At 42.1% G+C, this 24,781-nt stretch overlaps 1 protein-coding gene across 1 annotated transcript in view; it reads right to left on the bottom strand.

Annotated features, from left to right (window-relative positions):
* LOC118326738 (nucleosome-remodeling factor subunit BPTF-like) overlaps nt 1-23,928 on the bottom strand; it is a 48,618-nt gene extending 24,690 nt beyond the window's left edge. The window contains 17 exon segments of the mRNA XM_035659785.1: nt 89-217; nt 622-746; nt 3,926-6,026; nt 6,142-6,444; nt 6,912-7,047; nt 7,530-7,662; nt 8,543-8,677; nt 9,161-9,342; nt 9,659-9,832; nt 10,248-10,423; nt 10,802-10,987; nt 11,936-12,145; nt 12,851-13,099; nt 15,616-15,784; nt 16,018-16,069; nt 19,435-20,260; nt 22,789-23,928. Coding sequence (XP_035515678.1) covers nt 89-217; nt 622-746; nt 3,926-6,026; nt 6,142-6,444; nt 6,912-7,047; nt 7,530-7,662; nt 8,543-8,677; nt 9,161-9,342; nt 9,659-9,832; nt 10,248-10,423; nt 10,802-10,987; nt 11,936-12,145; nt 12,851-13,099; nt 15,616-15,784; nt 16,018-16,069; nt 19,435-20,260; nt 22,789-23,362 — 5,860 coding nt within the window. The 5' untranslated portion in view covers nt 23,363-23,928.
* Between the last annotated feature and the right edge of the window lie 853 nt (nt 23,929-24,781).

Here is a 24,781-nt window from a genome sequence, read left to right as displayed (position 1 = left end):
CTTTATTACAATCAAGGCTTTCCAAATTTTTATGGTCTCAGACATTTACACTACTTCTTCATCGTCAAGAATGAAAAGTACATCTAACCTTTCGGAGTCTCTGGCACTCCAAGGGGGCAGATGATTTTGCGGATGCAGTACTCTGAGCGAATGCCATAGGGTCCCACGTCACGGCGCTTGATGATCTCGGTGGTGGTGATTTCAGTATCTGATGTTTCTGTAGCAATGAGTGGGGATAGGGCTGGGTTGGTATGGTGATGAGGAGGAGAGCCCGAGAAGATGGAGGAAATGTACTCCAACATAAACAGTGACACCCAAATCAGACTAAAAAAGCCATCTTTGTCAGACAGCCATGTTTCTCTGGGCCAACACGGGGCAACAAGAATAGCCAAGTCAATACAGGAAGATACTACTGAGTTATTGAAGAGCAGAAATGCAACTGTTTTTTTAAAACCAGGTTGGAATTGATTGATATTTGTGAAAACACCAACTGCGTCTCCACAATATAGATGGGGAAAAACCAGAACTCAAATCTAAGTAGTTCTTCCCCATCCCCCAAGGGTAAAGGACATCTTTCATTTGAGGAGGTCGGAGGGTTCGGGAGGGTACGGGGGATTCTACCTGTACGTGTGGTGCCCACAGCAGCGGAAGGTTTGACGGCCATGTCGTCCCATCTTAGACAGGCCCACAGGAGCCTCAGCATCAGGCTCACACCTGCCAGAGACTTCACTGTCTGAAGGCGATACCTATAAAACAAGGTTAAACCACAGGTTCAAGATGAAGCCCGGCTGATATATCGGTCCTATCACAGACAAACTGTTTTTTTTCGGTATATAATGCAGTACAAAATGAGGAAAAAAAACTTATGGCGATATACTGATGTTACTACAAAGTTTATCCAGCAGAGTGCACTGCAATTTACAATATTGTGGCAAGCAGCTAAGAGAGAAGAAGCAGCTCTCAGCAATGTCAACTAGAATTGTTTGACAATGTATATGTTCAATTATTTTACATTTTAAAAAAAAATATTTAACTTAAATATTCTTTAATAAAGTTATTTGTTTAAGAAACCAGCCTTCTGGGTACCTTTGCATGATCATATCGGTGCAAAATCTGTGCACAATCAATTACAGCTCTAAAATCAGTATTGGTCTCAAAAATCCCATAACATTAGGGCTCTAGTTCAAGTACTACTTATATGTATATGTATGTATAAGTACTGTGTGTTGTTTACAACTTTGCACCTATACATAACATAGCAAAAGGATATATTAGATATACTGAAAAAAAATGATTGCAAACATTTTACTGAAGATTTTGATTTAATATTATAAACACTACTGAGAAGGAATACTTGTTCTACAGCTATTAGGGGAAGGAAGGGTTTCTGGCAGTCCCCACCGCCCTGGTGTCATGCAGTTCATTAGTGCAGGGAAACTGACCGGCAGTGACTTGCTCAGCTTTACAGAAAACACATCGAAGCACGATCATGGAACAGGAAGAGGCAGAGCAAAAACAGACTGAGGTTTTTGGTGTTGTCCTCTCAAGACCATTTCCATGAAAGAAACAGATGGACTGGCTGGCATTTTTAATAAATAATTCCATACACTAATTTGGTTTAGGAACAGATATTATCTCACATAAAACAACAGTTTTAACTCACAAAGTTCAAAGTGGAAGCTTGTGCATATTTCATTAGGTTAATTTAATAAACATTTTTGGGTGTAACAGACTGTTCTGAGTGTGGAATTAGATGACAGGATGTCATCCATCAATAAATAATTTCCTAAAGTTTTCTATTAGAAGAAACATTCCTCCCCTGCATCATTATGGCTGTGACAGCTGTTCCGACAATGAACTTGGCACTTGGGGAATGGTCATTTAAAATATCTTGAACATCTACAAAAACACGATCATACAAGGCTGTGTGTGTATGGGGCTTTGTTAGATATTCTCTTTCCCATGTGTAACCACAGGCGGGAAAATATCCCTGGGCTGTAGGGCTGGGTCACTGCACAAAGTGAACATCCTGACACTTCTCCAACCGCTGGATGATTCATGACCGCTTCGGAACTCTGAGGGCCGGTCAAAATAACCAGAGGTCCCTGTGTGACACCAGACTCAGAGCCACAACATCACTCAGGGCCAAAGTCACTGACAGCCAACAAGGAGGGAGAAGACATAATGAACAACTTATCAACAAGACATGGCACTCCAAAACCAGGAGAGGGTTTAAAGGTGGACGCTGAGGGGAAACCAGCCTTATCCCTAATGTCCTCTTGTAAACATCACAAATGTAGGATTCTAACTATAGCTGTTAAAATGAAAATAAAAACCCAATTTCAAATCAAATTACTGTGTATAATTCTATTAAAGCACAAAGCTACACAGGCCTTATTATGTCATCCAAATATCCTTATGTGGGTGAATTAAAACTATTTTCTGTCTGAGTATTCATTCAATCAACTGATAGAAATGTTGTTGTTACAAACATTAAATGTAGTTTGGATTTACATAGTTGGAGTAAATTAACTGGATATTGATTATTCAACAAGAACGTGTTACATATAGGTGTTATGTGTAGAAAATGTTCTGTCAGACTTAATTAATTTGGTTCAAGAGAGACCAAACATGCAGTGAAAACGTAAGAATATTTAGAAACATCTTAATTGCCATATCACCAGACAGCATTGTGTAATCAGTTGCTGTCAATAACCACTTGGCTCGAACTAAAACTGAAATTATGCGGTAAATGTGGATAACTCCTGCTCATGCTACCACGGTGCACAGCCATATGTTCTGATTTCCATTTCAGGGGATCCAGACTTCACATTCACTGTACTGTGACGCCAAAGAGACACAAATCCTTCATCAAAATGTGGCAGACAAACCGCTTTAAGACCGGACACTCTTTCTCTGGCTGGGTGCTCTGCTACAAATTATAAATTAACTTCTTCAAAATCCAAGAAAAACACAGACGTCTCCCTCTGATTAGAGTTAATTTATTATTATCAAGGGTATAAATAAATTGTAGTCTAGCCTTCATTTTTTTATTTAAAGCAAATTTGGAGTGCTGCCATCGCAGGGTTCATTTTTTGGGAGTCAGTAGAAACAAATCATGTCTGACTGTCAGAAATGAAAACTTATTTTTATTTTATTTAGTACATTAAAATTAGATTTGGGCTTTCCGTATCAGAATTTTCTTCTTTATTGTGAATTAAATTTAATTTAAAGTTTACAAGATTATTTATTGTCTTACAATGTAAGGTCCTGACTTTCTGATCTGATTGCTGAAACAGCTAAGATGAGTCAAACAGAAAGAAGGAATTTTCCAATGAATTTCACCATGGACAACAATACGCCTTTTTTTTTTTTACAGCAGCCATTTTGACATAAAATAGTAGAGTAAACACAGGTGTTACCACTGATACTAAATAAGGTATCATTCAGTTCAGGTCACTCGGATAACCCTGATGAAGGCCAAAAGCCAAAACGCCTTGGTCTAACAATAAAGTTGTTCTAAGTGTTGCTGGAGCTTTGATCTCCTCAGACTTTCTTTCTTCTCCACGCACCTTGGAAGTAGATGAAGTCTGCGACTACATTCCATTCAGGTCAGACAGAGTCAAGGTGCTGCTATTGTGAATGTTGGCTCACTGGAAAGGCTCTGCTACACTAAATGTACCAGAACCTTAATCAGTATCATTTGTAACACCTATGTTTACCCTACTATTTCTCGTCAAAATCGTCTATTAAGTGCTACTTCACCAGCGACTTAGTGATAATGTGTTATGTGACCATAAGCGGGACACCTGTTAGAGGTAGGGCCTTAATAACACAAAAAGAATCAAAACTTCCTAATGGTTGTGCTTTAGAGGGGTGAGAAGCTTGAGTGTGTGAGAAAAATAAACCGAGAGAGCGAGCTTACCTCCAGGTGATGCCAAACGTGGGCCTGGGTGAAGGATATGGCCAGATATCTGATGCTGGCTTGGCATTGTAGCTAAATATGGGCACCTCACGGAATCCACCTCGTCTCCCCAGCACCTTCAAGTCGTCGTGTGGCAGTACGAAAATACTCTTGCGGTTGCTCTTGGTGACAAATTTGCGGTAAGAAGGCAGGGCGGTGTCTGAGCGTGTCTTCTTGGTGCGGGAGAACTTGAGGAGGCGGACGCGGCCCTTTGTTGAAGAATAGTCCTCCTGGCTCACAGTAACAGACGACACCGAGGTTTCACCACTGGTGTCAGTTGTTGACTTACTGATCGAGAGCGCCGTCTTCTGTTCTTGCGTCACTATTTCACTCTGGCTGTCCTCTGACTGACCATCGAGCCCAGAGGAACAGATTTTGGTCACAGTCGTTTTGGTCATGGTAGAAAGAGTGGACACTGCGCTGCTTTCTGTTGTAGACACCCCCGGTGCTGTCATCTCTCCAGATGGCTTCAATGGTGCCTTGGCTGTCCTCATTTCTGTGGAAACTACTGTCGTGGTGGTGGTGGAGGTTGTTGTTACCTGTGTGATGATGGTCTTGAGTGGTTCCGTCGTCCCACTGTGACTATTCTCCTCTGAAAAGTCGTCGCTTAGACTGGACTCCTCCGCTGAAGGTATAGGAGACGGTGCCATTCGGATGATCTTGACCACAGTACTGGGTTTGGTCTCCACAGACTGAAATGGTGACGTGCTGTTGTGCTGTATAGTGCTCTGAGTATTAGCTCCAAGTGCATCTATGTTATTCTCCAGCCTCGCCATCTTCAGTGGAGGTGTGTAGTCCTGGTCTGATATCGTCTTCTTGCTCTCTACCTCTACCTTAAAAGATAGGCTTGGTTCCTTGGCCCCAACCTCTGTGCTATCATTTACAGGGGCCACATCTCCATTCACTAAAGGCTTTTGCTGCGTGCTGTCATTAAATGACACAACCAGCCCTTGTTCTTCAACTTTACCAATGCTGTTCACTTTGGGCTGTGGACTGTTGGTAAGCACACCGTTGTTTGAGCTCATTACAGAGTTACTCAGCATGCTTTCACTCCCCAAGCCATCATTACCATTTACCTGAGGGAGAGGAGAAACTGGCTTGGGAGTGCTATCACCTTCAGTTCTACCTTGTTCAATGCCTTGCATATTTTCTTGGTTCTCCTCTGGCCCCATGCCATTTTCCTCTGCACCTAAATGCACTGAGCTTGACGTTTCTGGGTTTTGCTGAGTAAGTTTAGAAGGAGATGTGTTTTGACTGCTTTTTTGGTCAAGAACACTTGTCCTTACAGAGTCCAATTTCAAGTTGGGTACCTCCGACCCTGTATTTTCAATACGTGCAGCCTTGGTAACATCTGATGGTACACTGGCTGTTTGTTGCTCTAAAGAGCTATGAATTCCGCCTGCTGTTGTTTCTTGTACATTAGGCAGTTTGACACCCTCTTGCCCTAAACTGTCTGAATTCATTTCTTTTGGCCCCATAGTCCTTCCCACTAAGTCTGCCTCCAAATTTTGGGGCGTGGAGGTTATTTGGTTTTGTGGTGATGGTGAAACTTCACCTGCACTGCAATTGTCTTTGGGTGTGGAGCCCGGAGCAGGAGAAGGAAGAGGAGGAGTAACAAAGTTGTCTGTAGTTTTAGAATGTTCATTCCGACTCTCCCCTTCAGCCTCTCGTCCTCCACGTTCTCCTGGCCCTGGAGTTTGTGTTGTGGGAGATTTCTCTTCCACTTTCACAGATTCGCCGAGTGCAAGCTGTGTCCGAGCAAGAGTATGGGGCTTGAGTGGTGACCGAGGCCGGATTGGAGTGCTCAGAGCGGGGGTTGAAATTGGTGTAGGAGTCTGAGGGTTGGAGGCAGACACCTGCTGCCTCTGCCTTTCTTCAATAATGTGCTGCTTCACTCGTCTCTCCAGCAGGCTGTCCAACTTGGAGGATTTGACCTTCTTCTTGTAGGCAATGCGGGTGAGGAAGCCCTTGCTGACATCCACTACATCGTAGTTAAAGGGTCGCGTGGGGCCCTCTGCAGGTGCTTCCTTCATGGAAGCCTTTTCCTCCTGAATACTGGACCCTGGAGAGAAAATTAATTCAGACTTTAGTCTGCATTGGTATAACAATTAGACATTTCATCACATCTCATACTCCACATGCAATTGAACACAATACTAAGTCGCACTCTGTCATACTTTGCTCTTCGTCTGATCGTGCATCTGTGGGGTCCACCTCCATCTTTGTGGGTGATTCATCAGCTGACAATTCCTCAGACTTTTCTTTTTCATCTGCCCCTTCTTTCTTTTCGTCTTCCATCCTTTCATTAGACTCCAAATCTTCCGCAGACATCAGATGGTCCGTTGTGGGCTTGGAGAGGCTAACGGAGTCTTGATCTTTTGACTCACTATTTAAGACAGTAGATCCCTGAGCTTCTGGTTCAGCTACGCTGGGCCGTCGACTCAAGTCCAGCAGGGTACATTTCTTGCCAAGTTTAGCATCTTTGGAAAACAGATTGACAGTAAGAGTTTATTATCCAAATTTATTTGAAATAACATGTGGAATTATTGCTATTAATCAGGCTATTTTGGAGCACAAATCTTTAATTATTACAAAATAAACAAACTTAACAAGGATTATCATGCAGCATTCAGTTTCTACAACATAAAGAATGTGTCCAAACTCTTTTTTGATTAGTTCTTTGATGAAGTCAACTCAATGAGTAAAACAAACTTTTCAAAGTTTGGTCAAACTTGACAGCTCTTTAGAGTTTCTAGTACATTACTCAATTACATCCACAGATACATCAAAAGAGAGACCTAATTCATTGAATGCCAACACACACAATGACATCGTTGAGATTACTGAACGAGAGACTAATTCACTCTCAGAGTCTTTAAATTAGAGAAAACCAAATTCCAAATAACTTAAAACCACATTTTAGGCCCCAAAGTCTCCCATTCCAGACCTTCCAGTTCTTTGCGGTAGTTGGCGTTGGTGTTGCCGGGAAGCCTGGGGACAAACCGCTGCACATAAGTCCTACTGATCCAACTCCAGCCCCCATAGCCAGTAACACGATACTCCTCTCCTTTCTGCTTCCACACCTTCACATAAGACAAGAAAGATGATGAGAAATGAGGAAAAGAGGGATAAAGAAACAGCAAGAGGTGAAAGGTTCAAACGGTGAAAAGTAAAGTGACACCGAAAAAAGGGTGTTGGAAAAGATAGAGCGAAGGTATGAAGGGAGAGAAAGTTATTCACACATTGATCACTCATTGCTGAGGAAAATGACTCACAGCTGAGCTCAACTTCCTGCATCAAAAGAGCCCTTGATGGTCACTCACGCATGAACGCACAACATACGCACCAGTTTCCCACACCAATGAATCAGTCTTCCAGGCATTAGTCTCAATCCAGAAGTAGACTAGACTGTGCCTGTGTGTAATCTGCATTGCTTGTGACCAACCAGTCTGCCTGGCCAGTAACAAGTACAAATACACAGTGACGGTTGCCCAATCTCAATCGGATATGCTTAGTATGTACCCATGTTTGAGTGCAAGATGGTGTGTGTGTGCATGTGAATTACCTGATGTTTGATTGGAAAGGTGTACTTGACCCAGGTGGCCTGTTGCATCGTCTCCTCATCCTCCAGCTTTTTCTCCCTCTTCTTCACTTTCTCTTTCTCCTCACGCTCCATGGATGTCATGCGGTTTAACCTGACAAAATAAAATATTAATTATTATTATTCATTAGTGACTCCACAACAACCACGTTCATCCTTTCACCCCTTCAGACGTTTGGAAATACTTCTTGAGTAATGTTAAGGTATGATTAAAGATGCTCTTGGAACAGTTCCATTAAACACACACACACACACAACACACAACACACACACACACACACACACACACACACCACACACAGTTTCTGAAAGGGGCAGCTTGTTAGAGCTTCCCCTCTTCTCTCACTTACTTGATGCCCAGAGTTCAGTCAACACATACACACATTCAGGTCCTAACCTTGTGAAATCGTGGACAATCACCTCTTTAAAAGGGGCGTTGTGGTGTTGAAGCAGTAGTACAGGCAGAGGTGGGTGGTACTGGTAGTGGACTTGCAGTCTAAATATTATGCCTCACAGCTAGGGTGGGCCTTTTGATCTGATCTGGTTATGATCGCCTCTGCCTGCGAAACTGACCACAGAACCCCTGTGTACATGCACTGAATGCTTGTTTGAGTTTTTAACTTTTTTGAAGTATTTAAATATTTTGCATTTAAACTGGAGGGATCCTATAATGATTATTTTGTTTATACGTGTTTGAGACATATCACTTTGTAAAAAGCACAGATTTAAGAATATACACATTGGCGACCAATTAAAGGAAAACCTGAGTGGAGAAATGTGACCAATGCAGATGCCCAATACACGAAACCGAGGAGTCCACCTGAACACCTATGGGAGAATAGAGAGGGGTTCCAGAAACTAGGAGGTTTGTGTTGTTTTTTTCCTATAAATTGTCACCTATCTGATATATCATATGTTAATATGCATAGTACCACACCACACACGCAGATGCCAAAACAGTATATGATTGTATACTGGTATGGCCAAGTGAGTCCTTCCAGACAGGCAGCATAGCCCACAGGTTAATGGCGCACTCCAGAAAATGCGAGAGCCAGAGCTAAACTCTCCTTGGCCTTACTGCCACATCTGAACTGGCTTTGATCCAATTTGTTTATAAAACAAGCAAAGAAACATTCAATTCTTTAGAGAGTTATTATTAAGACTTACTGTCTTCAATCAATAGTGACAACTGAAGAGTGACAGGAAAGGGGGGAGAGAGACAGAAGGGGTAATGACATGCAGCAAAGGGCCACAGGTTGGAGTCGAACCCATGGCTGCTGCAGCAGGGACTGCCAGCTCTACCAGGTGAGCGATACCGAAGTTCTGTCTTTACTCTGAGGGCTTTTACTTTTAGGCAACATTTAGTTTTAAGTTTTCAGTCTGGTCTCAGTGTGCTTTTCACTTTCATTAAAATTCAATTCTGACGTCTCTTTCATTTTGTACACATCCCTATTATCATCGCCAACATGACTGACAACTTCAAGCAAATACCCACTGAACATTTTGTATGGTTATAAAAAAACATTGCAAGCTACACATGTATCAGAATTGTAATACATCATTTTCGTAGCGCATTGTCCGACTCTGATCTGTACCTGTGTGATGCCCAATTCGGGTGCATGAATGGTGCTGGAACATTGTTCTCCAGCTGGATAATGGTGAGTCTCAGAGTGGAGATGGTCAGAAACTTAGAGCCATGAATAGACCCATTCCACTTAAACTCTCCTGCTGGTGTCATGCAGAACTTGTGGGAGAGATGCCGCCTCTTGTCGTGATCCTGATGAAAAGACAAAATAAGTAGGTTTTAATTATTAGGGATTAATCTTTAAGCATTTAAATTCACTGTCAACTTCATATCATCTTTGTTAGTGCCGTGATCGATATCTGGCTTGTCTCTGACAACTGCTAAGCATATCAGGTCAATATACCATCACAGGCAGATATTCATACTTTTGGACAATTTGTAATTGCCAATTCATCTGACTTGAATGTCTTTATAATAATGGGAGAAATGGCTTAAAAGGCTAAGCCACCAATCAGCCCTTATTTAATGATGAGTATTTCTGAACATTGAAATTCATCATACTACTTGCCTCTCTATGCTGGTGCTTGTTGAGGGCCACGGCATTGGAGCTGTACTGGTTATGATAGACGCGGTACTTCCCCTCCTGGCCAAGCTTGAAATATTGGCTGAGTGTCCCCTTCATCACAACGTCCTTGCGTGTGCTGACACGGGTGATGTCACCTTGTGCATTTACTACTAGTACCTGTAGATGTAGGAAAAAAAATATGAGTCACAGATTTATTAAACACTATCTATCTTGTGCTAACAAAGTTCCTAATCTAATCAATAATATAATGTACAACCATATAATGTTGCAACCACCTGCTCTGTGTAAAATTCTGAGCCATGAAAAAAGCCATGAAATGAACTATGGTCATTTTCACATCGACTTCAGAGTCCTGATAGCAAATGATCATTTTCTAGGCAACAGGCTACTTAGGAACAATGTTGAATAAGCCAAAGATTGCCAGTTAAATCTCCAATTTTCCCCTAAGGCCCATAACCTCGTCTTCATACATACACTGGCCTGCTCTGTGCAGCTGTGGTAAACACTGTGCATGCATTTTTCATTCATTGTTTGAAAGAGGAAAATCCTCATCATTCGTGGTTTTTCCCACCTCTTTGCCCTCTTTGAAGCCCTTGTTTGCTTCATGAACAGCAGCAGCGACCTGCTGGTTCTTCATCTGGCTAAGCTTGCTCTCTGGGTTCCTCAGCCGGGTCACCATGCGAGTTGCTGAAGACTTCTTACTGCTGAGACCTGTTGTCTCACCGTTGGCCGAGTCCTTACTGTCCCCTGAAAACCCCGTTCGGACAAAGACAGAATAGGTCAAACACAGTTCTAAACGCTTTTTCAATGATCATGGAAAGAGATAACCTTTTGACAGTGGTTGCATAAATTATAGTCGTAATATGCTTGTACTGCTTTTATCATACAGAGAAAACAACCGTTTAAAAAGTACTGCAAGTCTGTTTTATTTGGGATGCACAATGTGTAAATGACTAATATGATATAGACAAGAGTATGTTTGGCATAATTTTAGCTTTGCAACGTTAATTTTACAAGTTTTGCAAGAGAGACCTGAATACAGTTTTCAAAAGAATAAAGTATAATACAAATCACTTTAGAAGACAACAATGATAATGATCATTATGAGGCCCTGTTTTGTCAGACCTCCGTCATCAAGGCTGGCCAGGGATGACTGGGAGGACTTGTCAGCCAGGTCTGGAGGTTCAGGACCTCTGGAAGGGACCCCAGCTCCCACGCTGCTGTTACTGTTCTCCTCACTCGTCTGGGAAGGCTGGCTCAGGCTGAGGATGCCATCTCCACTGACATGGACAGAATCTGATGATAGGGTTTCTGAAACACAGATGGAAAATCATAAAAGTGTATTGTCCGTTGCATAAACAAGGCTAGCTTGTCTTGATTGTGTTGTTCTTGCTGTCATCAGTCTTCATCCTAGACATCTTTCATGGTTTATTTAAGTGTTCCAGCAGAGGTGTGGGTGTAAGTCAGGACTTAAATTACCAAACTAGTAAAATCAAGACAAATTGTAGCATCAAAGCTGTCAAAAACTACCAATAAATAGGAATTTAGTACTAAGTATAAGCTTAGTCACGATGAAGATAGAAACATTCTTGTGATAGTTCTGTAATAGTTAAGGCTGTGGCTCCCTCTACTGATAAGTCATGCGTAATGCATGCACCAAATAACCAGTTCAAATGGAGGGATGGGTCACTTGACAGCAATGGGCAACCAGTCCAGGCAAGGCAAGGCTCCAGCTATCGACAGCTACCTAACCAGAGGATCTGATTACAGGCAAGCAGCAGAACAAAGGCTTCGTATAATAATTATTGCACAAGGCAATGTGAATTCTGCAAGCAGTTGGCTGAGGCTCAGTTCCATTCATGTTGATTGCAGTGACAATGCCACCTGATTGCAAATCAATCGATGCAATGCAAATCAAGCTCTTTAGAGAAAAACATAGCATGAGGAATTAAGAGTTCAAGTGCAAAAGGACTGCAATTGTCCAAAGGCTGAAGCCACGCTTCAAGAAATAAAAACTGGACTAATAAACACAAAAGCCAGCAGATGGAATGAGCGCCACATGCAAAGAGGCAGGCTGGGGAATGGTCAGGCGGCTCGCTTAAGCACTGGAGGTATATGGAACAACAAACAAGTTACTGGTGATGTTAGGGGTATGAGATTCATCACACAGTCCTGTGAAGTTGCAGACTGTGGCAGTAAAGCAGATCTCCAAAAAGAGCTTAATGAGGCCAACTGCCAACCTGAAACGTCCTCGTATACCTTTGGTGTTGCTAGAGACCTCCATTTGGGAACTTCCCTCTATCAGAGCCTCTACGGTGGAGGCCGGGGGCTTTGGAGCGTCAGTGGCCAGTCTATAGCTCACGGTGGAGGGGGTGGTTTGTGTTGGCGCAGAAGTAGCTGGAAGTATAGGTCCGTCTGAGATGCTACTGCCACTACTGCCTTCTTGGCCAGTGGGTGGAGCTTCAACGACTACAGATGAACAGCAGCAATGTTGTAAATATTGTGTCTTTTGGTTTATAATGCATACATAACTTGGCGACAATGGAGGCAAGCTGTGGTGGTTGGGGCTGACAAATATGGTCAAATCATAAAATCATCCATCATCAATTAAAAAAAAAAAAAAAACAAGATTTAAATTCATCATTGTTGGCTTAACTACACAACTACTACTACCTTTAAATGGTATACTTAATATGTACCTTAACTTCTGGGGTTATATAAAGGGAATTATATTCATCATGCTCTCAAGGCTAATTAGACACGGCTTACCAAAGACGTTAGCGCTTTGTTCTCCTGCTCATGCAATAAACGTATTATTATTCTCTATAAAGGCCTATTTATTGCACTGGATAATACATATTCAGCAAGACAGCAATAATAATTAACATATGTGCTTTGTGAGTGCCAAACTTGAGTCTTGAAAACGACCACAGCACTTCTAATCGGTGTAAGAGCCAAACAACTGCAGAATTGATTCTTAAATCAATAACTAATTATACCATTGTGATGATGTCCTTTTTCCAAGGCTCAAACACAGAATAGAGAGGGGATACTAAGTCCCAGAGAAAAAGCTTTAGAGGTCAGACCTTACTACATTTGATGCTACTATCATCATTACTTTGGGCTACATGTTTTGGATTTGTTTTTTTGGTAGAATGTAAACATCATAATTACCTCTAGTTTTGACGCCATCCATTTTCTCTTCCGTGGCCTCTTCTTTTATCTCCTCCTCCTCCATAAAAGATTTGACCATGCCATCCTGCTGCCCCTCGTCCTTGAACTTGGCTTCTTCATCTTCCTTCTCCCCATCCCCCTCTTTCTTCTCCTTCTCCAGCCGCGCTTTCTGGGCCTCCTCAGCAGCCCGTCTCTTCACCTCCTCCAGCTCCTCTTCCTTCTTGGCCCGCAATCGTTCCAGGATTTCCTCTGGATGAAAGAGCAAAACATAAACAAACGACAAAAGGTGTAAGACAAAAGAATTAAGGGCTGAGCCAGTAAATAGCAATCAGTGAGGTCAACAACACAACACAGGGCAAAGCAAACAAATCCATCAAAATGACTGCGAGCTGTACTGTGTCTAAAAAAGGGCATACTTTTAGAACACACTGAAAACACCCTTTTAAGGTGTTATTCAGCATTGATGAATTAATTACAAAATACACATTAAAAGTCAGAATAGTGTTGAATTCAGCAGATTTTAGTCGTGGAGGGAAACTAGAAGAGCCGAATCAGATTAAAATTCAGTGCAAAATATCACGTCTTTATGCTCGATTTAAACCCAAACCTAAGAAAGGACACAGAATTACCTTCCAATTAGACTTAGATACAAACAGTGGCTGTTTTGGGGCTGTTTACATTACATGATTTGTATGTAAAATGTTTAAAAAAAAACACACATGGGAGTAATTCAAATCCTAACCTGCTGTAAAACACCACAATAAAGTTAGTTTCTAGTGTGTGGTCAGAGAGCATAATGGCACCATGCTGTGTTTTATATTGGCCATAGCAGTGTTTATATGTACGGCAATGCAACAGTGATAGTTACATATTGATAGGTAAGCACACTGGGTCATTAATACAGACGGTGAAATCCTTTTACGAGAGTGTGACTCATCAGTAGCACCATTACAGATTGAACATAAGCTGCGCAATATAAAACCTCCATCTGCACTGATAGGCAATTTGTATAAAATTAACAATGTGGGAGACAGATGGTGAACTGGTGGTTTTCTTGCTCATTTGACTAATAATTATCATTTTAAATAGGGTGATGGCATGTTAAAGTTGCACACATACGTAATTATCCTATTCCACCCTACATTAAATCACCAAAAAGGAGAGACTAGAAAAAGGAATTCAATGAAGGGCAGAGCGTTGTCTTCTTCGATCTGTTTATTACTGCAGCAGACATGTTATGTACGCCTGTGTGCTCTGATGGAAGATTTCTGTGGTCAAGTTGTTTTTGTTTAACACATGTCTTAGTGTGAGTGTATGTATAGGTTATGCTGTATATCATAATCTGTCAGAATTCAGTCTGCCTTGCTCAAATGGTGAATCTCACATCAAGCAGAACCAAGAGTACAGTGTGAAATGTTGAGGCTTTACTGATTTGCACCAACCGGTTCATTAAATGATGACCTTTTTTGTACCCCCAAAGATTTCCTCTTTGTTTCTTTAACACTGATTTACAAATGCAGAGGCAGGGTTGACACATTTACGATCTCATAACCAGGTATATTTCTGCAACTATTATTATTTTATTTCTGTTTGTAACTTTTATATACAACCTTTTTGGTCATGTTGTGTGGGTTAATATGCTAGCCTGTGCAGGTTTAAGGTGTATGCACGTGTCTGTCATATGTCGGTGGGATGCCTGGGGTTGGGTTAACTGAAAAAAAAATATTCACACTGTCATTCAATAAATAAACCCTTAAAAAAAAAAAAACATGGTGGAAATGTAAAAGCCTATATCTGCTTTGCACATAACTGCCCTTTTTTATTTCACATACCATCCGTTTTTAAATGTTTCAGGATTTTAATGCGGTGTTATGGATTAATTGTGCAAACGGCTGCCAAATATACAAACCAGAATAGGTCCAAAAAGAGAAGAGGGGACCTAGTTTCAGAGAATTAAGTGGCTTTTCCAAGAACTTTTCTGCTGGGCACTTTCCTGATCAATCAATCACTTGTGCATCTTCAGTATTAAGCGTGCTACACACGTTACCTTACGTTTTTGTGATGTTGCTGAGCTAGCTGGTACTGTGTGCACAAAAAAGAAAAACGAGGGATGAAACCGCTGCTGCCAGTTCGAAAAAGTTTGACAAAAAGCTTCTTTCAAGTGGCATACATTTCACATGCCTGTTATCAACTTCCTGGGGGATAAAAATAAGGTTAAAGTCTGTTGTAAGTGAGAACCTTTACCTTATCTATGCACAGCAGATGCTTGTTAGAAGTGATAGTTTCCACTCAAGCTGCTGCATCAAAAGTTAACACCACATACAACTTCCGGTGCACAGCAGACTAAATGCTATGAACATGATGTGGTCACAGGTGCATCATTTTCACCAACACAGCTAGAAAAAAAAAACCCATACACATGGATTTGGTGGACACCCTACAGACAGAACGGAAGGGATGAGGGACTGAAGGGAAGCTCAAGTGCTGGATACTGGCCAAACTGGGACCAGAGTAAGGTTACATAAGAGCTGGGTTGATTCCTATGGCCTGGTCATCTATGACTGGGTGGCATTCATGAGTATTGGGGAGAAAGCAGGCACAGGAGTGGGAAGGGGGAGACAGAAAAAGAAAGGGAAGAAAAATTACTTTGGGCTTAAAGAGATCTTTCTTCCCCCGTGAGCCATGATTAAAAACCGAGCAACAAACTGCTTCTCAGGAAACTGGTTCATTTTATTGAACAGAGAAAAAAATAAAGAGCTCTTTACCATTAGCGGCAGTGAGGAAACACTTGTTGCTGCCACGGGCCTTGTTGGTTAGGTCCTCAGTGATATCCATATGCGCGTGCACCTCGTCCCTTATCTCTTCAAGTGCTGCATACAGGTCGGCCTCCCAGTACTCCTTATCTAAGCAATCTATGAGCTCCGCTAGCTGGACCTTTGGAGAACAGAGTTACAGGAGAGTTTAATAAGTGCAATACAAGATTAACTCTATGCTATGACAACAGCGCACAGCCAAAAAAAACAGGGAATGTATGGGTGTATTTGGTTAATTAAAAGATTGTAACACATAACTATAATTAGTAAGTAATTAATCTTTTAAAACATAATGATCACTTTTATTGTGTGAGCAGCATAAAACCCCAGTAAGAGAAAATGAGTCAAATTTACCTTGGTGCTATAGTACCAGATGGCTTTGTCCTCCTGCTCACCGTCCTCCTCACTGTAGGGGGGGGACATGACAGAGGAGACAGACGGAAAAAAGTTTAAAAAAACAGAAGACACAACGGTGAGGGCTAAGTAGAAAACAAATCAGGAAAAGACATGATGAACATATGCTTGCTTTGTAAATTACCAGGCACTGCATTTACATCACATTTATGTCAATTTATGTGTATTTTCCCCAACACAGTTAGTACTAAAAGGTGCATTACTTATTACTTTCTGAAGTGTTTCCAGTGCTGGACTATCATTTTGCCTGGCAGATCCATCCATTATACGTGTACAGGTATTATAGTCATGGGGCTGGCTTGAGTCTCACAGGTCTATTGGCAATAATTCCACAGTAACAACTGTTCTTAGAGGTTGTGAGTGTTTTTCTTCCCAAAGCAGCACTTTAGAGCCAGTGCTTGGCTGCTAGGAGCTTCTTGAAAACATTGGCTGTCCATGGTGCTGAAGAGACTAATCAAATGATTTTAAAGTTGTTATGTAATACTGAATGGTAAAATGATATATGCTATTGCCTATTGTACTGTAATGGGAACCTGTTGGATTTTCTGCCAATCAGCACCTGATTATTTAAAAGACACCTGATGGCAATAAAATACAGAGCAAGAGCAAATCTGATGAAGCAACATGTGAAGCGCACAGTTAACTCCTTTTTTGTTTTGTTTTTAATGCAATAAAACAGTGTCAATCCTGGTAGGGATGTTGTAAAAACATCATAATGTGATTATGCTGAGAGATATTGCGACGTGATTCATTCACAAGATTCGTATAGCAGAACTACAATACTTCATTCTGATGCTGTTTTGTCACACATTTTACCTTTATCAAATAATTTCAGCTTCTGAAACTTGCATATTTCCATTTCAATAATATTTTGATCAATTTTGCAGCCCTACCCTAAGGTGTGTGCAGTGGAATATCATTTTTTTGTTGTTATGTTTACTTTGATTTTAAAGTTAGTTGTCTGTAAGAAGTGTAAATATAAGACAAAGCATAAATGAAACAAACAATAGAAGTAATTACACTATTTTATACTTTTATACCGTAATTATGTTGAGTGGGGGTGTTTAAGATTAAACTCAATATCGCAACATTAATAATATTATGTCATACTGATATATAGCAAAATTGTAAAATGTATCTTAAATATAACTCGATTATAATCTCTAGATCTGTGTCAGTTTTTAATACAATTTGCTTGAAATATTTAATCACTAAAAATATATAATAAAATATAATACAATAAAACAATTCCACGAACAAGAAACAATAATCGTAAATTATGCCCTGGCACTACTTTACACTGTTCTACATGATTAAAACACTGTGAATGGATCAACTTTCCCTGAAATAAATTTACCATGAAAATGTGTGTACCTGTAGGGTAAGGGGGTGAACTGTACTGAGTAGCAGAAAGACTCAACTTCTGCAAGGCCCAGCACAAAGAGAAATTAACTAGGACACTTGAGTTTATGTAGCAGCAGCTACACGGTGGACTATTTGACAGCTTTTTGCTCAGCATGGTCATGCCGAGGGACCGTGAAGCCTGGGGCAATGTAACAGCAGTGTCTATTCAGCATCCTTCACTTGAGGCACACGTGCACGCGCACACACACACACACACACACACACCTTGCTTCTATGTACACCATTCATTGCACGTACATCCAGTCACACAAACTTTCCTCTGTGCACACTACTTGCATGCACAAACACACACAGCCTGTGAAGGGAGATCAGTAACTCAGCACCTGCTGGGGGCCAATTTGGAGAGCAGGATGAAGCAGAAAAAAAAAGAAAGACTGTGAAATGTAGCCATGACAAACTTTGGGCTACCTATCCTCTTAAATCTTATATTGTTCAGGTGATCCACGCTCCTTTATGGTTTATGTTGCAGGCCTTCTGCCGCTGCTGACCCAGCACACACACACCATCTGTGACTGCTCAATACCAAGATAATTTGCTAACATATGGGACCAATACTGCTGATGGTCAGGTTATGTTAAAGGCTATGGACGGATGCGGTTATTTTTGGTTTATTAAAACAGCAGATCCAACCACTCATGCAGATCGGCATTCATATGCAAGACCCTAAGCTTGTGGTTGTGCACCTAAGCGCTCACTTTTTGTCGCTGGGAATAAAATGTTAACAGCAGCCTCAAAATGTACTTGTCACATACCTGCAGCTTCCTCATGGTTTGATACACAGCATATGTAATAGGATTACTGTAACTCAGGCTTCAGTCCTGTAAAAGTGTATAATCTGTTCTGCAAATGTATTCTCATATTCACTATGTGTGTATGTTAGACTTTACTAGGCCTGTGCTTTTAAAACTTTAAAACTTAATTCGCAGTGAATTTCAATGGGTCACCACCACAGGTCAGTCAACTTGGCTTCATGACCCTTCACTGACCAGGGTAGAGCGCTGACCAGGTGTACACAGCCTGGCTTTGAACACCAGATGACTCTTTAGGGATGAATTCTATGTAATTTACAGTTCTGAGCCATTCCGTTGTTAAGCAGTAATGTGTGTGAACTATAGGTGCAAACATAAGTCTCTGTGATGCTCAAGGACTAACCTGCAACAACTCTCTCTCATGAATGGGGGGGGGGTCAAACACAGGTTGAACACGTGCTCCGTGTGCGTCTCCAATAATAAAGGGTATTATTAATGCCTTGGATTAGCAAGGAGGAGCAAGTATAAAGCCAACCACACAAAGAGCTTTACAGACATTGTAACAGTGTATGGTGTGTCTGAAGAAGATCACGCATTTCACACTCGCCAATCTTTAGATAAGTGGGTGGGACAAAGTGAACTGACCCACAAATACTGTGGTACATCTGCAGCACAGACAGCAGTTACAGTATATGTTGTATCATAATTAGATTACTGGCCATCTCTCTCTTCCTTATGGTGTTATTTATAATTCTACACGGAGATGGTTTGTGACATTACAAGTTTGCTATGATGCCAGATTATGGAATAACTTTGCAGACTCTGCTTGAGAGCAGATTAAACTGCTTTATAGCACACCACTTTCCCACAAATTACTCTCCCAGCCAAACACTCTTCTAATCACCGACAACATAAAGTTATGGAAATTGTACTGCAAGTATAGCTTTGTTGCAAACACCCTTCAAGAAATTCATTTCAATTTAAGACACCACAATGGTGAATAAATAAATAATAAGTCAGTCCTAACCAAGTGATATTTGCATATTTTAAAAACTGTTTTTAATCTAAAAAATGCCATTTTATCAAGGTGCAAGACTGTAACAAGATTTAGTCACTCACACTGACAGCTATACTGTTGACTCCTATGAAAAAATCTTAACACATAAATAAAACATGAACTTACACAACAATGCGGCGGTCAAGGAACCAGTATTTGCGGTGGTGTCGGTCATAGCCGACTGGCAGTTGTCGAATAAATGGTCTGCTCCTCTGCGCTTCTGGGATGCAGTCCGTCACGCCGGGTACCTTGTGTGCCACACACACCTCACATTGCCACTCGTCCTCTGGCACTTCCTGCAATGGTGGCTTCACACACTCCAGATGGTACACGGCTGAACATGTCTCACAGCACAGCAGGTCACCGAGGCGATGGCATACCCTGCAGTGGTCGTCGTAGGCAACCACACCTTCCGACATTAGCTCCTCCCGGGCAATGTTGGTCGCCAGGAACTGGTCCACCAAAAACTGGAGAACTTTGACTTTGCTCTCCAACGGTTCATACGGGTAATCCTCACCCTCCTGGAAAGGCAGAATATGCCGGTACTCTGGGTCACTCTCACAGTATGCCCGCACCACCTCTGGCCAGGTCATACCATCTACAAAATACAGAGTGGAGTTTACAGAGTCCTTCACGTCAGTGGGACCAAATGTGGTGTTGGAAGTGTCCTCCTCTCTGAGAATAGCTTTGAGCAAGGAGATGTGGGTCTCTGCCAGCAGTGTGCACTGCTCCTGGCTGGCCAACGCTGAACAGAAATCCTCAAAGCGGAAAGGAGAGAGCCGCAAAACCGAGCCAAAGTTGCGGAGGACTTCGTAGACGGCAGACACATTGAGGAGCTGAGAAGTGGGAACCAGGAGGTCATCCGAAGACTTGGGAAGCTCAAGGGGAGGAATGTCATTTGTCTCAAGGATTGCGGGAGACAGCGGTCGCATTGCTCGACTCTTTCTCCGGCCTGTGAGAAGTGAAAGGGAAAGAACCAGGAGTGAGAAGAAGGTGGTATACAAAACAAACAAAGAAACTGAAATGTAAATGTGTATATAAACAACCGCAAACACTGTGTTCTGCCCGTCCACTCTTTATAATAGTATCTGAAATGCTGATATTTGAAGAGAAAACTAATGTCTCGGCAGAATAAAAGGACCATTGTTGCTTTGAGTCAACACAAAAGGTTTAAATGCGGGGAGTGTGCACTTTGATCAGATGCACTGTATATCACAACAAAGAGAGTTACTGGTGTATACTTTATATTCAACATTAGTCAATGCAATATCATGGCAGAACTTATTAGGATCCTTGACACCTCATTGGACTGTATTCTCTGATTTCACACTAGTACATTGTCTGCAGTAACAGTGACATTTGAGGATCCCCCAAGCTCCAAAATATGTTCTAATAAAAAAAGATACAAGAACAATTACCAATGCAATTTAAACGACCCAACAGCCTATATGTACCAAATACTACAGAGGACTAGGGGAAGATGTAATTTTGGGGAATCACAAGCTAGTGCTAATGGGAATGTGGTTATTTTTAATAGAGTGTGACACTGGAGAAGTCGCATCATAAAATGCTAATAAATCAAGTGAGAACATTAAATGTATTGTCTTGGGACCAGAATGTGCCTGTCTTTTTTCCTACTGTGTAATACATGCAGATGGTGTAGCATACGTACTGTGGCTGTATATTCCCTCTCCATTATGTGTGTGTGTCTGTGTACAATATGCGTAGTGTGGAATAACCCCATGTTTGTGGTTGATCTGAATGGGTCAGTGTAGGTCATTCAACCTGGCTGGCATCATGACCCTGCACTTGACCAGGTTAAATGCTTAACTGCTTGTAGAAATATGTTTCTAATCACTGTAGGATAAGTACACTGTTACTACACCCACACTCTCTGCCATGTTGTATCACAAACCACGTGTGTAAACTCTGCAGAAACCACTGATGAACTGGAAGTCCTTAAATGTTTAGCAAATATATCTGTATTAGGTCTAATATAATTCTGTGGTTTAGCATTGATGTAAACAGAGAAACGATGACAGGACTACACAAATGGTGACATCCAGGGATTAGAGGGTTGACCGCCACAGGTTGATTATTCGGCATTAAAAACAGGGACTGTGTGTAAAAGTGTTATGTGTGCCTGTAGGTCCGTGACAGCGAAAGCACCATAACATCCGTCTGCCACCATCGGTGTTATAAAAGACCCCTCACACTCGGCTGCACAGGGCTGCCATGCTCACATGTCTTTGGAAGTTGATAGGCGATGCTTGAACCACTTAAACTGCATAGCTGACCAGAGTGTAGTGAATGTTATAGGGCGAGCAACTCAAGAAAGACAATCTACGTTCAAATGATTCTTCCCAAAAGAACATTTTTGTGTTAAAGAAAAATGCATAGTGTTTGTAATGTATGTAAGACAAAAGCCTGATGTCACAGAGGTAGCAAAAGAGTGAACTTTTCTGTTGAGGAGATCCTGAAATGCACAAAACACCCATCTCTGGATCACGCTTACAACTATTTGTCCAATCCTATCTAGAATTACCTCCAGTGGCTGGCACAATGCGCCCAGTGCCATACTTTAACTTACATAACAGATGTGCCAATTGATTTTTGACACAACTTCATTAACGTCACTGTCCACAAGTGGGGACGTGATGGATCTAATTTGCTCACCTGATAAACACAAGAGTGGTTACTATGGCAACGGCGGACCACGTAATATTGTAATGAGCTGGTGTTTGCAACAAGTGAAAAAAAAAAAAAAAAGAGCGCCTCTCTTCAAAACAAAGGCCTGTCAAACTCATTAAGCAGCATTATGCAACTAAAATGTGTCTTGTGAAATGGTGAGGAATGATATGAAGTCGATTCGGACGAGGGAAACAGGTCTAGTGATTGTGTCTAAAATGTACAATTATTACTTATTTTACGGGTAACACCTTCATTTGAGTACTACGGCTTTATGAAAAGTATAATATGAACTGTTAATCCGGGCTCAATGGGAAACACTGTTTACAAGCTGTGTGTTTTGGTGGAGCGCAGTTTACATGGTAGTAAATGCACATACTACGCTTTTACATTAGTAGAAATACTGAATGAATGAAGTGCATGGAAAGTGGCAAACGCAGTCAATACACCCTGTTCCTCCTCCGTGAGTATGAAAACACTAATGAGCAGCGCGCCGTGAAAAAGTGCGACAAAAAACAAACCCGACACATTCTTCATAATAAATTGACAACAAAACAGAAAAAATGTGCTGATCTGACAGAAGTCAAAAACATGAGAGCCGGTTGAAGCGTGGAGCAGATCTGCAAGCCAGCGGCGAGCAGAGCACACGGTAAACAAAGGCCTGTTTCTGAGTGCAGAGCTCCATTTTGAACAATGCGGCTTGGTTTCTGTACTGAGCTAAAAATAAAATGCACACTTTAAGTAATGCAAACCTGCTGTGCTCAAAGTGCGTGCACTTGCAAGCGATCGTACCTGGAGTGCTACCGAGCGTGCTGTGGCTCCGAAAACTACTCTCGGTACAGTAGCTGGCATCATCATCCTCTGGTAGTTCCTCCAGATAGTCAGAGTCGTTTCCCAAGGCCTCTTCTTCTTCAAGATCCGACGAAGGGTTGTCGTTCAGGAGTTCATCTTCGTCTGACCTGTAGCTTATATTATCATCCTCCTCGTCGCTGTTGTCGTCGTAGACCACCTTGGTTTGAGGCCGCCTCACTCCGCCTCTACCGCCGCGGCTGCCTCTCGACCCCCTGCCTCTCCCTCTGCCTCCTCTGCCCCGAGATCCCGCGGCCGTCGCCGTGGTGGAGGCTCCAACTTTCCTGCGGCCCCGGGACGAATGAAAGTTCTCCCGGCCGGAGATTTCTGTATCCACCTCCGCAGAGCCAGTGCCGCAAACGCCGCCACTTCCTCCCCGCCCCCGACCCCGTCCTCTGCCTCTTCCCCGTCCACGCATCCCTCTACTCCTGCTGCCCCGAGAGCCGCGGACTGGCCCGGGTGAACCTTCCCGCATCACGGCTGCTTGTTTGGGCGGCCTTCCTCTTCTCCCCCTCATTGTAGGAGACAGTATCTTCTGTTCCGCTTCAATCTCGGTGCTGGAATAAGCCACGCACACCGGAGAAAATCGGGGGAGAAAAAAGCCAACAGATCTGGTGACGGTTCCCGATAAGTCCCCACCAAGCCCCGGTCTCAATTTCAGGGCGGAAAGCTCAAACTGAATGGCCGGTGTCCCGCTCTGGGTCGCCTGCAGACGCCATTTTTCTTCTCAGCTCTCCCTCCGTTGAAAACACAGGAGGCCCCAGACCTGCGTCAAGTTAACCGCACACACCTGCACTGTTACCGGAAGTAGAGCGCCTGTCCCTTCAAAGTAAAGGCAACGCCAGAAACGACAATGCAAATAATTGTCAAATACTGGGGCGAACAGAAGATAAAATAAGTATCAAAACCGAATAAATGAAATCGTTTATTTCCACTGCGACCGTTTATATGATCGAAAAATTAACTTTAAACGTTTTCGTTTTCACGAGTTGGCTGTAGCAGACGCGGAAGTGTAGTTTTTATCCTCTAACTTGACAATAGCAGGCCTGAGTGGATGCGAGGTCACGTGATTCACTATTCTACAATAGACGCAATTGCCGTGCTAGTTCATAAAATTAGTTATCCATGCAAACGCTTTCCGCCAACAGTACTGTGTTGGAGTTGGCTGTGTCTAGTGGATGGTTTTAATCACAGGTGGGTCGAGTGTATTTCGTGAAATACCATCATGTTCGGCCCTGTCTCTATCGTCGTCACAGCAAACCATAGCAAGAGAGACATGCGTCCGACATTGAGCTCTAATACATGAACCTCAATAAGTCGTCATGAAAGTTAACAGTACAAATATTTAGATTTAAATCACATAAATGCGTTAACAGCAGTAATATATTTCTTATAACACATACATTTTAAATAACTTTAAAATTACTTTTGTTTTGTCCTAGGAACCTGGCACAGTTTTCATCCAGTTGGGTATATATAATATATACAACAGGAGCTCCTGCAGAAACAACGCAGCGCTATAATCTATTGCAACAATGCAGCACGCAATAGTATTTAAACACAGAGTACATTGCAACCGAGATCAGGTGGTCCGCGACACCCTCTACTCTTGCCTTTAATTTATGCCACTCTCGGGGTTTGACTACATGACTTAAGTAAGTTAACAGTATATATTTTTTTTCCTCATTCGTGTTAGCTTTTGTTTGGTAGTTAATTTCGTCTAGCTACTTCATGAGCTCCCTAACCTTGCACACGCTTCTGTTACGGCATAGCTAGCTGACCGAAACATAGCTAGGGAGCCCCCATTCGTACTGACATTATCGCAGGATAATTACATAAATCAAAATAGAGAAAAGACTCGCAGATAAGTAAGTTTCTATTGTTACTATTAAACATATATAACTACCAGTTGTCGTGGCCGAGTGGTTAAGGCGAT

The sequence above is a fragment of the Morone saxatilis genome, unplaced genomic scaffold (genome assembly GCF_004916995.1).
Source record: "Morone saxatilis isolate NCDOM2014 unplaced genomic scaffold, NCSU_SB_2.0 Contig17, whole genome shotgun sequence".
NCBI classification, from domain to species: domain Eukaryota; kingdom Metazoa; phylum Chordata; class Actinopteri; family Moronidae; genus Morone; species Morone saxatilis.
Note: the sequence above shows the minus strand (reverse complement) of the source record. Positions and strands in the feature narration are given on the sequence as shown.